The sequence below is a fragment of the Balearica regulorum genome, chromosome 20, assembly GCF_011004875.1.
Source record: "Balearica regulorum gibbericeps isolate bBalReg1 chromosome 20, bBalReg1.pri, whole genome shotgun sequence".
In the NCBI taxonomy this organism is placed as follows: domain Eukaryota; kingdom Metazoa; phylum Chordata; class Aves; order Gruiformes; family Gruidae; genus Balearica; species Balearica regulorum.
In genome coordinates, this window is record NC_046203.1 from 832,702 (window position 1) to 845,946 (window position 13,245).

At 50.4% G+C, this 13,245-nt stretch overlaps 1 protein-coding gene across 1 annotated transcript; it reads left to right on the forward strand.

Moving 5' to 3' along the window:
* The first annotated feature begins 5,933 nt into the window (after positions 1-5,933).
* LOC142604657 (general transcription factor 3C polypeptide 5-like) lies at positions 5,934-13,183 on the forward strand. Its single transcript, XM_075772748.1, has 6 exons — positions 5,934-5,999; positions 10,229-10,396; positions 11,056-11,160; positions 11,689-11,803; positions 12,489-12,615; positions 12,799-13,183. The coding sequence occupies exons 1-6, from the start codon at positions 5,934-5,936 to the stop codon at positions 13,034-13,036; spliced, it is 819 nt and encodes a 272-aa protein (XP_075628863.1). The 3' UTR covers positions 13,037-13,183.
* The last annotated feature ends 62 nt before the right edge of the window (positions 13,184-13,245 follow it).

Sequence of the window (13,245 nt, forward strand, 5' to 3'; positions counted from 1 at the left end):
TCTGATAAATCTGTTCCCTCTCGGTAACTGGGCTAACGCGCTGTACGGTACGTTAAAAACATCCATTCCAAGAAAAGTTCATACTTGGCTCTGGAGACGCAGGCAGTGGGGATGGCGGGGAAAAGGAGAAGGGAAAGAGTACAGCAATGCCCCATATGGTTTGAGTAGAAATAAAGATGGAAATCCACACGCAGAACAGGGGTCCCATCAAGAACAGGGCTCCCAAACTTAGACATGAAAGAGGACAAATTCCGAGCGGGGGCCTATTCACTCCAGAACAGCCACGAACAACGCTCAAAACCTGGGATCCGGGGACGTTCATCTTCAGAGACAGATTTGTGCAGAGCCCCGGACAGGCAGCAAGTCAGCTCTCCAGAGCAGGAGGGCTGTGCAGCTACACCACGCCAGATGACACGGGACGGCGTGCCCAGCAGACGGTGTTCTCAAAGCCCCCGTTAAAACTCTGCTGTCCTTTCCTGGGTCATGCCAGAACCTGGCCAGGGCAGGGACTCCGGGGGAGGTGTATAACCTGGGACAGAACTGGGCTTAGGGAACTGGTCCCCAGGTCCCGACCGTGACACCAGGTGCACGCACACACGTGAACACTCACACACGTACACATGCACAAGCCTTACTCAAGGTAAAGTCATTTCAGCTTATTAAAGCTGCTGCCAAAAATGCAAACCGTGTTTGTTTTTCCCCTTGTCCTCCACAATTCCGCAAACAGAAATATTTAAAGAGCATGCCAGCATCTGAACTGCTCAGGAGCTATCACCCTCCAGCCCCAAAACACGCGGGCACACCAGCACAGACTGCCCGTCTGTGTCCTGGGGACGGCAGGTGTGCCTGACTCACCTGAAGCTCCTCAGTTTTGGCCATTCTGGAGGGAGGTTCTGGCACACACTGATGAGCACCGAGGCAAGACTGCCTGTAAAACCACTCATAAAAACAAATCAGACAGCTGGTTCTTCTGAGCTGCTGAACAAGGACTACTACATCCATTACATTCCCATTCCTATCTTCCATTTCCATGGTACGGAGCAGGTATAGCCTCCAACAGGCAGCTGGGGTCTTCTGTCCCCAGGTTGTGCTTCTCCAGCCTGCTTCTCCCTCCTAACAAAGCACAGATCACCCCAGTCCCGTCTTTTCTTCCCCCAAGGCTCTAGGGCAGGCAGCAGCTTTCACCATTATTGGGGTTACTGAGCCCAGAGACTACTGAAGAGCAGTGACACCAGAGGAGACAGTGTCAGCCTTACCCCTGTATTTGTGAGGACCCTGGGGAGCCCATCCCCAGGAGATGCAAGGACTGCTTTAGGTGGATGGGCAGCGAGTAGAGAAATGCACTGGGGTGGCCTCAGGCAGCGTGCTGCTGCAGAGCTGCGCTCAGGAAAACATGTCTGTGGCCAAAGCAGCCCGGGGGGGAAGGCTGACCCACTCCCACAGGCACAGGGACCGTATCTCCAGAGACACAGGCTGTGGATGGAGGCCAGCAGGCAAGGGTGCCAGTGAGATGGCACAGCCAGAGTCAGAAGGTGACCCAAGAAGGGAGGAAGAGAAGACGGAGTTAACGCGCAGAGTTTTCCACGAAGGCACTGCAGTTTCTTCCCCTAGAGTGACAAGGTGCCACTGGCAGACAAGCAGGTGACACCGCCTGCCTCCGTTCTCCCCGAGCCCCATCCTCCCTTCAGGCACACGGATGTCAGCAGCCCAGAGGAAAACCAGGCAGAGCCTCACGGCCCCTTCTGTGCTGCAACCCCTCACCAGGCCGCCTCCTGAGGGGGAAGATGGAGGGACCGGAGCCGCAGGAGGTGCCAGCAGCATTCTGCATGGCTCCCTGGGCTTTCCTCCGCACCGCCTGAAGCGCTGGAAATGGAGGTGAAGGAGTGAGGAAGGATGCAGAGCTGGCATTACCCAAACCTCACCAGGCCGGGGGAGAGCCTTCTGCTCCAGACACGGCACCGGGCCTGCTGCGTGAAGCAGGCAAAGGGCTTCCCTCATCCTTGGAGCTACCGAATCCACACAAGGGGTACCCAAGGATGCTCAGCACCTGCCAGGATCAGGCCATGGCTGTCACCAACTCCAAACACACCTGGCCTTGCTCTCCAAACATGCAAATCCTCCCCAGTTCTGACTGCTCTGGAAACAACCCCTTTCCCACCACCTCCCCTTGCATCAAAAAAAACATTCTGGTTGGTCAATCAAGGAAACAGATAACAAAAAGCAAAATCTCAACTAATCTTTGTGGCTGAAGAAAGAGCTGATTGTTTTTGCCTCTCTCCTAGCCCGCCCTGTATCCTGCACTTCCCCAGCCCTCTTCACACCTTCTTTCCTTTATTGCCAGGGAAACAAAATCCTGGTCTTTGGGCTGTTTTGTTTAGCAAATGAGGGACATGCAAAGCAATAACCCCACATCTGTCAGGAGGAGAGAGGTGCCTCTGTGTCTTCCAGACAGCCTTCAGGCGCTGAGAGCAGCGGCCCAGAAATACTATCATCAAGGGTGGATTTAAGTTTGGACACAGGACACATCTTTCTCTTCCTAACGAAGACAGAGCCAGAGGACACCTGCAGGAACCAGAGGTGTGCTCCCAGCTAGCACAGCATTACGCTGGAGCTTATCTTCAGGAGCGGAATCCCAGAGAACGCAAAACCCCGAAGTTTTCAGGTTGTGCTGGCAATGGTGACGAAAGGCTTAAAAGGAACTGAGAGAAAGGACGGGGAAGAATTACGCTCCAGTTGGGTACAGGTTGTATTGGAAAGAAAAATTATTTGCCAAGTCCAGTTGCTTCCCACCCTAGACTTCACGAGAAGCATTTTCAGTGAAAAAAAGATGAGGGCAGCGTCCCTTGTCCTCACAGCAGGTCGTCCCCCCAGGGCCACGCAGTCGGGGACATGCCAGCAGGTTAGTTCTAACCCACCCGCACGGCACAGAGAGGAAACCTGACGGCTTTAGACAATGCCCCAGAAACAGCTGCACACACACATTTCCTCGCGACCATTCCTGCCTGCCGTTAAGGGCCTAACCTGGGAACAGATAGGGAGTGTGAGATGCAGAGCCGCTACAGAATAAAAGTACACCATGCACGTTTTTTAAATTATTTATTCTACTCACAAAGCAGAGATGTTTTTCCATTTTTGCCCTGGAACAGCACGTGCACACAGAGGAGACAACCCAGAACAGCCACACCAAAATTATCCAATGATAGTTAAATCACTCAGTTGCCTCTGTGCTGGATGCGACCTAAGAAAACACAGATCCCTGCAGAGTTCCCGACCCTCCGTCTTTCAACTAACAGTCACCACGGACACGCTGATCTTAAGGCTGCAACCCTGAACCGAGACTTGAGATCTGCCGCGCGTTTCCTGCACGACCTCGGGCAGGACGTGAACGCTTGATTTCTGAAGTTGTTCAGCACATGGTGACACTCACAGAAAGCTTCACCCCGTCTGTGAGAGGAGGATAATAATTGCCCCTCTCCCCTTCATTTCACTTGTTTATTTCAATGGTAAGATAGTCGGGAGCGGGACTGCCCCTCCTTATCTTCTACGTCCAGCACCTCACATAATAGAGCCTTCATCTCGGCTGGAACGCCTAAGTGCTACTGCGATACTAATAACAAGTGATAGAAACTTAATTCAGCAAAGCAGCCATAACTGGCCTAGAAAGAAATCCTCCAAGCATGCACGGTGAGACCCCTGCGTTAAAACCACTAAACTGCCCAGTGAGCGGAGAAACAGGGCGAACAGAAACACGGAGAGGATAAATCAGAGGTGAGCAGCATTTCCACTGGTGAATAATACTCCAGGGAGAGAGACAGAGCTGGACGTGGATGCTACGAACATCCCCCTTGACGCCCTCATTTTAACAGTGTTGTTTCAATACAGGCGACTTTTCAATCTGGTCCTTGGGCTGATTGTGACCTGCTGGCCCGAGGGTGATCTGTGCTCACTGTACCAGACGGCAAAGCAGGCAGGGAGCAACGAGTCCCGAGAAAGGGGGAAATCTGAGGCTGGGGAGGAGCTGAGCAGGCACTGGGCTCAGCTTTGGTCTGATAAGTTTATCAAGCACTGCCGGCTGCTAACTGTCAGCCAACGAAGCGGGCCTGTTAGGGAGGAGGAACAGCTCCCAGGGCAAGATAGGACAGCCCATGCCTTATCGGAGTGCCTGAGCCAAAGAGGGAACTGGAGAGCGAGCACTTTCCAACCACTTCATCTGAACAACAGACAGATTGGCAGGAAAGGCCTGTCAGCCCTTCGCTTCTGCCACCCAGGCACCAGCAGCAGGGAGCCCCCCCATCCATGCAAACAACCCCGGTAAGTGCAGCTTGAGAGTTGCAAATGTGAACACAGGGGCCCGAGGGAATGCAGGGAGTAGGTTTTCTTAGGAGCATTGCCCGGCGGGGAGAGTCAGATTTACAGCACACAATTCGGATGCTTACTGAGCAAGCTGCTCCTGTTCAGTGCCCAGAGCAGCAGCTCTCCCCATCCAGCATTTCAAAACAACACTAGTCACAAAGTTTCAGTGTACAGATAATTGCTTTGTTCTCCCTTTACTGTTTCTGAAAAATAGTCAAAAACCCCTCAGTGAATAGAAGAGGAAAAGCTTGACTGTTCCCATCTGAGCTGCAAAAGTATGGGCCAGCAAATACCCCTCCCCACTTACTCCTAGGGCAGCAACGGCCAAATCACTTCAGCCAAAGCTGAAGATCGTAGTGGAGAGACTCCCCTACGTGTGGATGGCCTCCCCTGGACAAGCACAGCCTGTCTGTATACCTCAGCCACGACAAGGAGGGTAATACGGTTCCCGCGTGGCACGTCCCCTGCTTGGTTTCCCCGCTGGGGCTGTGCCGTGCAGGATGGAACCATGTCAGATCAGCAGCTTCCACGTTCTTCGTTTAGTGCTAGACCGTACCGACAGCTGTCATTCTGCATCTGACCCACCTTTGGGTCTTTGCCTGGGTTCAAGCCAGTGACTTGGGTCCTGCCTGCACCAGGGGATTTTACCGAGAGCCGACCCTGCGCTGGGAGGATGGGTTTGTACTTGGCTGCCTGGTGCTGTCCCAAGCCTCCCGTGGGATACGAGGCAGGAAACCTGTAGCAGCAATGCAGGCCAGGATATCTCCAGCGTAAGCTAGTCACTCAAAGGCTCCCGTTCTGGTAAGTAATATATCTAGGAAGCGATTTAGCTCCTCCTAAAGCATATATCTAAAACAGGACAGAAGCCGTGCCTTCAACACACCTACTTCTCTCCACGAAGGGAAAGGGAGCCGAGTATCTGTGGCCATCTGAAGTTACGCAAGATGAGTCACACCCCTGTGGTTTCTGCACCACGCTCAGGCCCAATTTCTCACAGCTGTTTCTGCTCCAGCCCATAATCTACTGTTCTCCAGGCCACAAGCAACCTCTGAGCTGTGTAATTCCTCTGTGCATCAAGGGCTCCCATGCAAGCTCTAAGTACAACAGCCACATTCAGCAGTGGCCAACACAACTCTGAGGTTCAAGGCTTCCTCACGAAGAATAAGGAGTCAAAAAACCCTACCCCATTGATTCTGCCTTCCTATCGGATAATTTTAAAGCAATGGGACTTTATCTTACGGCCCAGACCCTTCTATATTAGGAGCTTTGGTGGGATTTTTGGCACTGGTCAAATCCGCTGGTTTGTTCTCTTTATAAAATAGAATTTATCTCTTGCCTCAGTTGGGGAAGGGGAAGTCAAAGATGATGGAGCATTCCTGTTCTTGAAAAGGCCCCATCCTGAGAGCGTGGACACGGTGAACCAGTGTGTCAGTCAGACATCCCTGCCCCAGCTCCTTATTTAGATTCAGCCTGCAGCAGCTTGACTGTAAATCAGTCGGGCTCAATGGACACCCAGGTGTGACAGCACCTGGAAAAGAGAGTTCAGAGACTGCAGCTGCATTTTCTGACATCCTGGCATCATGGAGAACGCTAAATATGAGACTCAGAACTCCAAGGAGGAGGATTGTGCTCCTGGCTTTGCCATGGTCAGCTGTTCTGAGCCAGTCACTATCCCTCTCTGTGTCTCAGGTTTCCCGTCTGCGAAGCGAGGATAACACCATGGACATGCTCTGAGATCCACAGATAAGAGCTAGGTAGAATTGCTGCACGTGCACGGTAATCTTACACCAGACCAGCACCCAGCATCGTGAAAAATCCCACCGAAAAATGCATGAAGCATCAAAGCAAAGCCTTTGCGTTGCAATCTGCCAACCTGATATGCAGTTTTCACTTTAAAAGATTTGCCCAAATTTGAGTTGGACAACTAGAAATGGAACTCTGGTCACCTGGCCTGCCAGTCTTGTTTCTTAACCAACTTTCTATCTTACCTCCTTGAAATATAATTTTAAGCAAAACATACCAAGTTGAAACTCTGTTCTTAGGAAAAGTATCAGGTACTATTGGTGAGATTTTATTTCTGAGTTCCCGAAGATACTTATAAAAATACGCACAAAACTCATTTTCTAGTGCCTTACATTAAAGGCAGAGCTGACAGAGCAGGAGAAGGCCTTTGAGTGAACGCGCACGGGACAGCTGAGGTTTCTCAACTGGAACTTAAGGTGACAATTAGCTAGAAAGTCAGAGTGCCACTTCCCCATGGCTGCCGTGCCACAACAGTGGTGTTGGAGGACTCAGAAGTATTAATGATAATTTGCATTTAAATAGCACATTCTGCCTAAAGATTTCAAAATGCTCCCCAAAGATGGAAACACCTTATCCCTGTCCTACTGCAAGGAAACCAAGAGCCAGGGAGAGAGAAAGTCACTCAGGGTCATCCAGAGAGGGCGTGAAAGACCTGAGGAGGGAACCAAGGCATTTTAGCTCCCAGCTCTTATTCCGACCATTAGGCAGTGGGCAAAATTCATATAAACAGCTCCGTAAGTTGTACCAGTGGAATTTTATGCATCCTCTCCAAATAAACATGCTCATGACTGCCTGGGAGTCCTGGCACATCTTTGCTCACGCTACACCTTGCTACTGCAAGTCTGGAAGCAGCCACTATCTGCCGTGACCTATTTCAAGCCAAATCCCTATTTTCTTAACTACGTGTTCCCACTGAAACGAGCACAATATACAACAGCTGGCAGGACTTAGCCCCTAGCCTGCAAGTTCTCTCACAGTATCATTGTAAGTTTTGCAGGAGATACAGCACAAACCTTGTGGTTGTCAGGATCAATAATTTATATTTTTGGGGCACCCGCTCCTTGTCCCCACTTCCTCAATCCCAAAGTCCCCGGCAATCTTAGTTCGGAAGGGAATGTGACTCAGGCCTTCAACTGAAGGGCTGTCATCTCCAAACCCTGAAGACTGGATGTGGCCGTGGTTTTATCACTGGCCACCAGCTGCCTCTAGAGCTCTTGCCTCCTCCCCAATGATTCAGCAAATCTTCTTCGAGGAGGAAAAACAAGCATGCAAGTGAGCAAATCACAATGTCAGATTACAAAGATGAGCGGGGAAAAACTGCAGCTCAAAGGAGGGAGATAAAAGCTGGTGAAGTCACACGATCCAAGGACTGAAAGGCCTGGCAAAGACTTGGTTTTTGGAAGGGGGTAATAATAATGTAAAAAATAAGGTTGTAATTTGGATTCTTTACACTGTGAGACATTGCTAACAATAAAAGAGAACACGATGTGGAAGGAAATGAAGCATATTCTGCCCTCTGCTATCTGGGCATTGCACAGGGCTGATACGGATTTTTACTGGTATAGCTGAAAGCTGAATAGTCCATTCTGGTTTACACTGGAACAAAGTTCCACCAAGCAAACTATTTTCAGGAGTTTCTGCCCTCCATAACCAAGATTTTCAATAGTTTGGAAGCCCATTATCAGGCACTTTGAACATCACTGTTCCTGAAAAGAAGTTCTGCAAGTCATTTGGTATCTAAGGCATGGCAGAGGGCAGCTCGAAATAATGCTTTAACTTCTACAGTTTGGGCCACTGTATCATATTTATATATTACAGCCCTTTCCCATAAACATTTTGTTTCTTGCTGTAACTGCTCCTGAGGTGGAACACAGTATCAGCTTCACAGCTCATGGTACACAGTCTATAGAATAGCAAGTAAAGAAGAAACGTCACCCAGACCTTAGCTAGGAGATGTAGTGTTTCTCCTAATGGATTCAGTCCAGACACTCCAGTCAGAGCCCACTCTTCCAAGAATGCCATGAAATCCTAATGAAAATAAAAGTGTTTGTGGAGAGCTTGTGTCACGCGTGTGAAACCTCTCAGCCCAGCGGGTCCCCTGATAGGCACAGAGATACAGCCTTCCACTGGATTAAACGCAACACAAAAAAATAAGCACAGGAGGAAGAGGAGCTCGGGAATCGTGTATATGGGCATCGTGGATGGATCGACCGAAGCTGACTTTGGTCTCACACTGCTTTTAAACTCCACCTGATTTCCTCGCTCACCAGCACAGAGATCAATGTTTTGACACTAAAATATGACCAAGCAGGACCGACTTACCTTGCTATGGGTTTGTATATTCTCTGTGAACATTTATGTACTCAACTCACCAACAACTTAGAGCTCACAAAACCTTCTCGCCCCTTCGGCGGGAGCGGGCTTTTGGCGTACGCACTTACAGCCGCTGCCGCTCCTCCCTCGGAGACACGAAGGGGAAAAGGAGCCCCAGCCCAAGCCGAGCCTCCCCCACGCTCACCCGGGAGTTCCCGCCGTGGCAGCCAGGGGGGAGCGATGCCAGGCCGGCCCCTTTGGAGGCGTTTCCGGGCGCGGTGCTGCCGCCGGCCCTCACGGCTCCGGGGGTCCGCCCGCCCTGACCGCCCCCCTGGAGGGCAGCGCCCGGGGAGTGAGGGGTTTTAAGGTGAAATGCGGTACTGCTGCACCCTACAGGCTGAAAACAGCAAACACACAACTCCCTCTCGAATCACAGGTTTTAAGCCAGACTCATCACTTCTGGGAGGCTCCTGGGTACGTGGGGCCGGTGGTTCTGCTTCTGCCCCGTCCCAGAGCTCCCGCTGAACGAACACAGCCATTGCCCGCGGTGCTGGGACGAGAGGAGGAACAGCAGCGGCTGTAACACAAGCACACAGAGACAGACACACACACTCACAGACACACACACTCACAGACTCACAGATGCACAGACACACAGATGCACAGACACACTCACAGACGCGGACACACACACAGACACACAGATGCACAGACACACTCACAGACGCGGACACACACACAGACACACAGATGCACAGACACACAGACTCACAGACACACACAGACACAGACACACAGACACACAGACATGCCACCAACCCTGACTGAGGGACTCCAGGGCAGTGGGGGGAGCGGGGCTCAGCTGTGCCGGAGCTGTCCTGCACACCCTGGCTGCTGTGCGTGGGGTACCCACGGGAAAGGGGGAGCTCGGGGCTGGGGTGTGGCTGCTTGCATGGGGTGGACCTGGGATGGAGACCTTCACCGGTTTGAGCTGCTGCCCTGTTCTGTTTTATTCCTCCTGGTTTGGTACAACAGGGGCAGGCGCACGTGAGAACCTGCCCGGACAGCAGAAACCTCAGCAAAAGTCTGCTGGAGGACTTGCCAGGTGCAGGGACCTGGTGAAGATGACTGCCTCCCCCGGCACGCTACACGCAGTGTGGGATGCAGAGCGCCTGGCGTCCTGCCTGCTTCCAGGGGACTGGAGCCGACGGGAGATTGTGCAGGAGTCGTGGCCATACGTGCCTGTGACCGCACTCACTGGACCTGTTCGCTCCTGGCCCCGGGCTGCTTTTGCCAGAAGAACAATCTGTGAGATCTCCCACAGGAAACATCTTTCATTTTCTCACTGCAGTCCTTCATCAGCAATTTAAAAAAAATAATTATCTTTACTGCATTTCCATCTTGCCTTGTCCCTGTACCCTACTGAGTTGCAGTAATTACAGTGGAGGAAATGCAGAGGGTGAAGCCTTTTGTGCTGCAAATACATTTCATACAGATTAGTAGCCAACTGCCTGAGGGGTTTTTATTTTAATTTAAATTTTCTTTCCTTACTGGTGTCACAAGAATCTTTTACCAATACGTGATTCCAAAATCCATAGGGGGGACACACAAAGATAAACCAACCCATTGCTCGCACGGCTCAGTCCCTTCTCTTCCGAAATGTGGAGCACAAACTTCCATTTCTACATGTTCCCTTGAAGGCCCCAAGTCTGTGTGTGGCAGAGGCAGAAAGCAAACCCAATCCTTTCCCTCCTCTTAGGGTGAGAAGCTGGTGGGCCTCAGCAGGGCCCGTCGCCCGCACAACGCTATCTTTGTGAACTTTGATGACGAAGAAATCCCAACCAAACCACTGGATGCTGCTGTGCAGACCTGGAGGAAAGTGTGCACCAATCCTGTGGATAAAAAGGTGGAGGAAGAGCTGAGAAAAGTACATGCTTCACTCCTGAGCTAGGCTGAGCACTATACTGTGTCATGCACACCTCGTTGAAAATTGTTGTGGTAGTAACTACAGCTGGTTCCTCTGAAGGTTTGGTGATTGTGTTTCCTGTGTAACCTTGTTAAGAGTGAGATACGCGTCTGTGTAATTAGGCCAGGAACCCAAATCCAGGCCTTTGGGTTCCACTCCCGTTTGATATCAGCTGTCCTTTGTGCCCTTAGCAAAGCACATTTGCTTTTTCTGATCTCTAATCTATCAAACGAGAAGGGCTGTACTGGCGTATTCTGCCAGGGATACAGGAATATTTGGTGTCCTGAACAGCTGTAGCTCCCCTTGAAATGATGGATGGGATAAAAATTTGTCAAGGCATGACAATGTCATGTCAGGAAAGTGAGTGGCATGTACCTGAAATGCCACCCAGGGCTCTGAAATTGTATTCCTTAGAGATGGCCATCTTCCGAAAATTAATTTTGCAATGTGCCTTCTGCAGAGCTCTCGAGCCCTTTTGGAGTGTAGACTGGCTGCTGATGGACATTGTTTTTCTGAGGATAACGATGGGCAAATCCGAAGTCTGACTGATACAACAAGTGTCATTAGATGCCACTGAGACCACTGTGTTCAGTACCATGATTGTTTCTGTATTGTTTTAGCTCTTTGAAGGCCGTCCTGTCTGGTCTCGGAATGCAGTAAAAGCCAATATCAGTGTCCACCCGGACAAGCTGAAACTTCTGTTGCCGTATTTGGCTTATTACATGGTAAGTCTGTACATCTTGGGCCTGTCTGAGGCTGCCAGGAGGCAGAGTAAGTAAGACCTGGGTGTTCCAGGTCCTTTATAATTTCTGAGGTCACAAAGTACCTGAGCTTAATGTAAAGAGGAAGAGGGGAGGAAAGCCTTGCTCTTGAGCAGAAGTTAAAGCCATGGAGGATTCAGTAACTGTTCGCTCCATTGGTTCTATCGGCTTTGCAAGTCAGACACTCAAACTGCCTGTCCATCTGGCACTGGCAGCAGAATTTTTCCAAACAAACAAACACTTCATTGTGACCTTGCAAGTTAGTTTGTAAAAGCACGCAAATATTTGTGCTTTGATGCATGGATTGCCCAAGTTTCAGTATATAAACACTGGTGTGGCAAGTAAGGAAAGGGCTGGTAAAAGAAAGAGTCTTTGGGTAATGAGGGGAAATACTAGAATTTTCTAAGAACCTCTGCAATACTATAATAAAGAAATTCCTCAATGCTTTACTGGGTTTTTTTGTAACCATCTTCCCCGTGTGTGTTTGTGCAGTTAACAGGTCCTTGGAGAAGCTTATGGGTTAGGTTTGGGTATGACCCCAGAAAACACCCTGAAGCAAAGTTTTACCAAGTACTGGACTTCAGAATTCGCTGTGGAATGAAATATGGTAAAAGGGCCCAACCCACAGAGACGCTCTCTCTGCTTTCTGGTTAATCCTGGTAGTACTTTTCTCTTTACTTGTTTTTCAAACTCTTTTGCCATATTTCCGCTCTGATGAAGATGACACCTTTTGAGTTCATTGCTTACAGTAGTTCTGTAAAACCCTTCAATACTTTCTTTCATAGTATGCAATATCTCTTTCCTGATTCGGCACCTTCCAAGCCCAATGAATTGGCTGACTTTCCTCCTCCATGTGAGCAAAGCCCAAACAGAGGTCAAGAGACCGTCTTCCCTCTTGTTCAGGGGAGGCACTGAGCAGCAGAAGCGTTGTTTACATAGTAGCTTTTCCTCAAGGACCTCAACATCTGGTGCAGGACGCTGGGTCTCAGGCTTTGCGACAGAGGATTCCCTTGCTCTGGTTTTGCAGAGGGCAAGGGGAAGGAAAGGACTTTCTGACGTCATCTAAGAGTTCCAGGGCAGAGCTGGCATCCAGTCATTACCATCAGATCGCATCTCCCCCTCTTTCCAAGCCGAAGGGTTTTGCTGAGCTGATACTTCTCCTCTCCCCGCCTTGCTAATGTCACCATAGCCCAAGGAGCCTTTCACTGTCCAGCACTTCTGTTACTGAGCTAGGGCTATTCTGCAGGGTGCTCGCCCTCAGTTCATTACTGGTTTGCTGTGTTCACCTCCAGGTTACACCCCTAACGACATGCCTGTGAAAGCAAAACGCAGCACCTATAACTACAGTCTGCCCATCACTGTCAAGAAGCCAGGTATGCTGTGCCAGCAGAAGGGCTGTCTGGCTCTTCTGTTTCTTTGGTTTACCCCATCCTAGTTACAGGTGGTGAAGGGTCCTCCCATGAGCTGAGCCCAGATTGGAGCTTTATTTCTGGTTATAATATGGTGCTGCTATTAAGGCAGTAGAAGAGTTTCCTGCTTGGAAGTGGTGTGAGATGTGGATGTATGCTGTGCCAGCAGAGGCGCTTTCTTTGGTTGAACAAGCAGTGAAGATGGCAAAGAACAGCTGACATACGAGTCTGCAGAGGATGAGGATGACAAAGAGGAGGAGGAAGAGGATTTCAAGCCTTCAGACAGGCGTGAAAAAAATAAATTCTGGACTATGTGTGAACTCACTGAGCAGTCTGGCTGCTGTTGGACCGAACCGTCTCTGCTCTTGTTCCTTGAGTGCCGAGGGGTCAGCAACCATGCCCAGGATGTGGGAAAGCAGAACTTGCACTAAGATGCTAATGACCCGTCTGCACCGACTGCGGTAGCTGCTGATGGGTGTCATTCCTGATGTCAGGGAGCCATTGCCTCCATTTTCATAACTGCTGGCTAAGAAGCCCTCAAGCACCCTCAGCAACCTCCCAAGAGAGAGCCCAGCATCCAAACCAGCTGGCACTACACCTGAAACGAGGAGAAGGTGCATTCCCAGCGCTCCAGGTGTGG

Excerpts from the sequence above, each read along its gene's own strand:
- LOC142604657 (XM_075772748.1), top strand. The coding sequence starts at position 5,934 with ATGGAGAACGCTAAATATGAGACTCAGAACTCCAAGGAGGAGGATTGT. Across the intron at positions 6,000-10,228 it reads GTGCTCCTGGCTTTGCCATG|GGTGAGAAGCTGGTGGGCCT; the intron begins GTCAGCTGTTCT and ends CCCTCCTCTTAG. Across the intron at positions 12,616-12,798 it reads CTGGCTCTTCTGTTTCTTTG|CAGTGAAGATGGCAAAGAAC; the intron begins GTTTACCCCATC and ends TGGTTGAACAAG.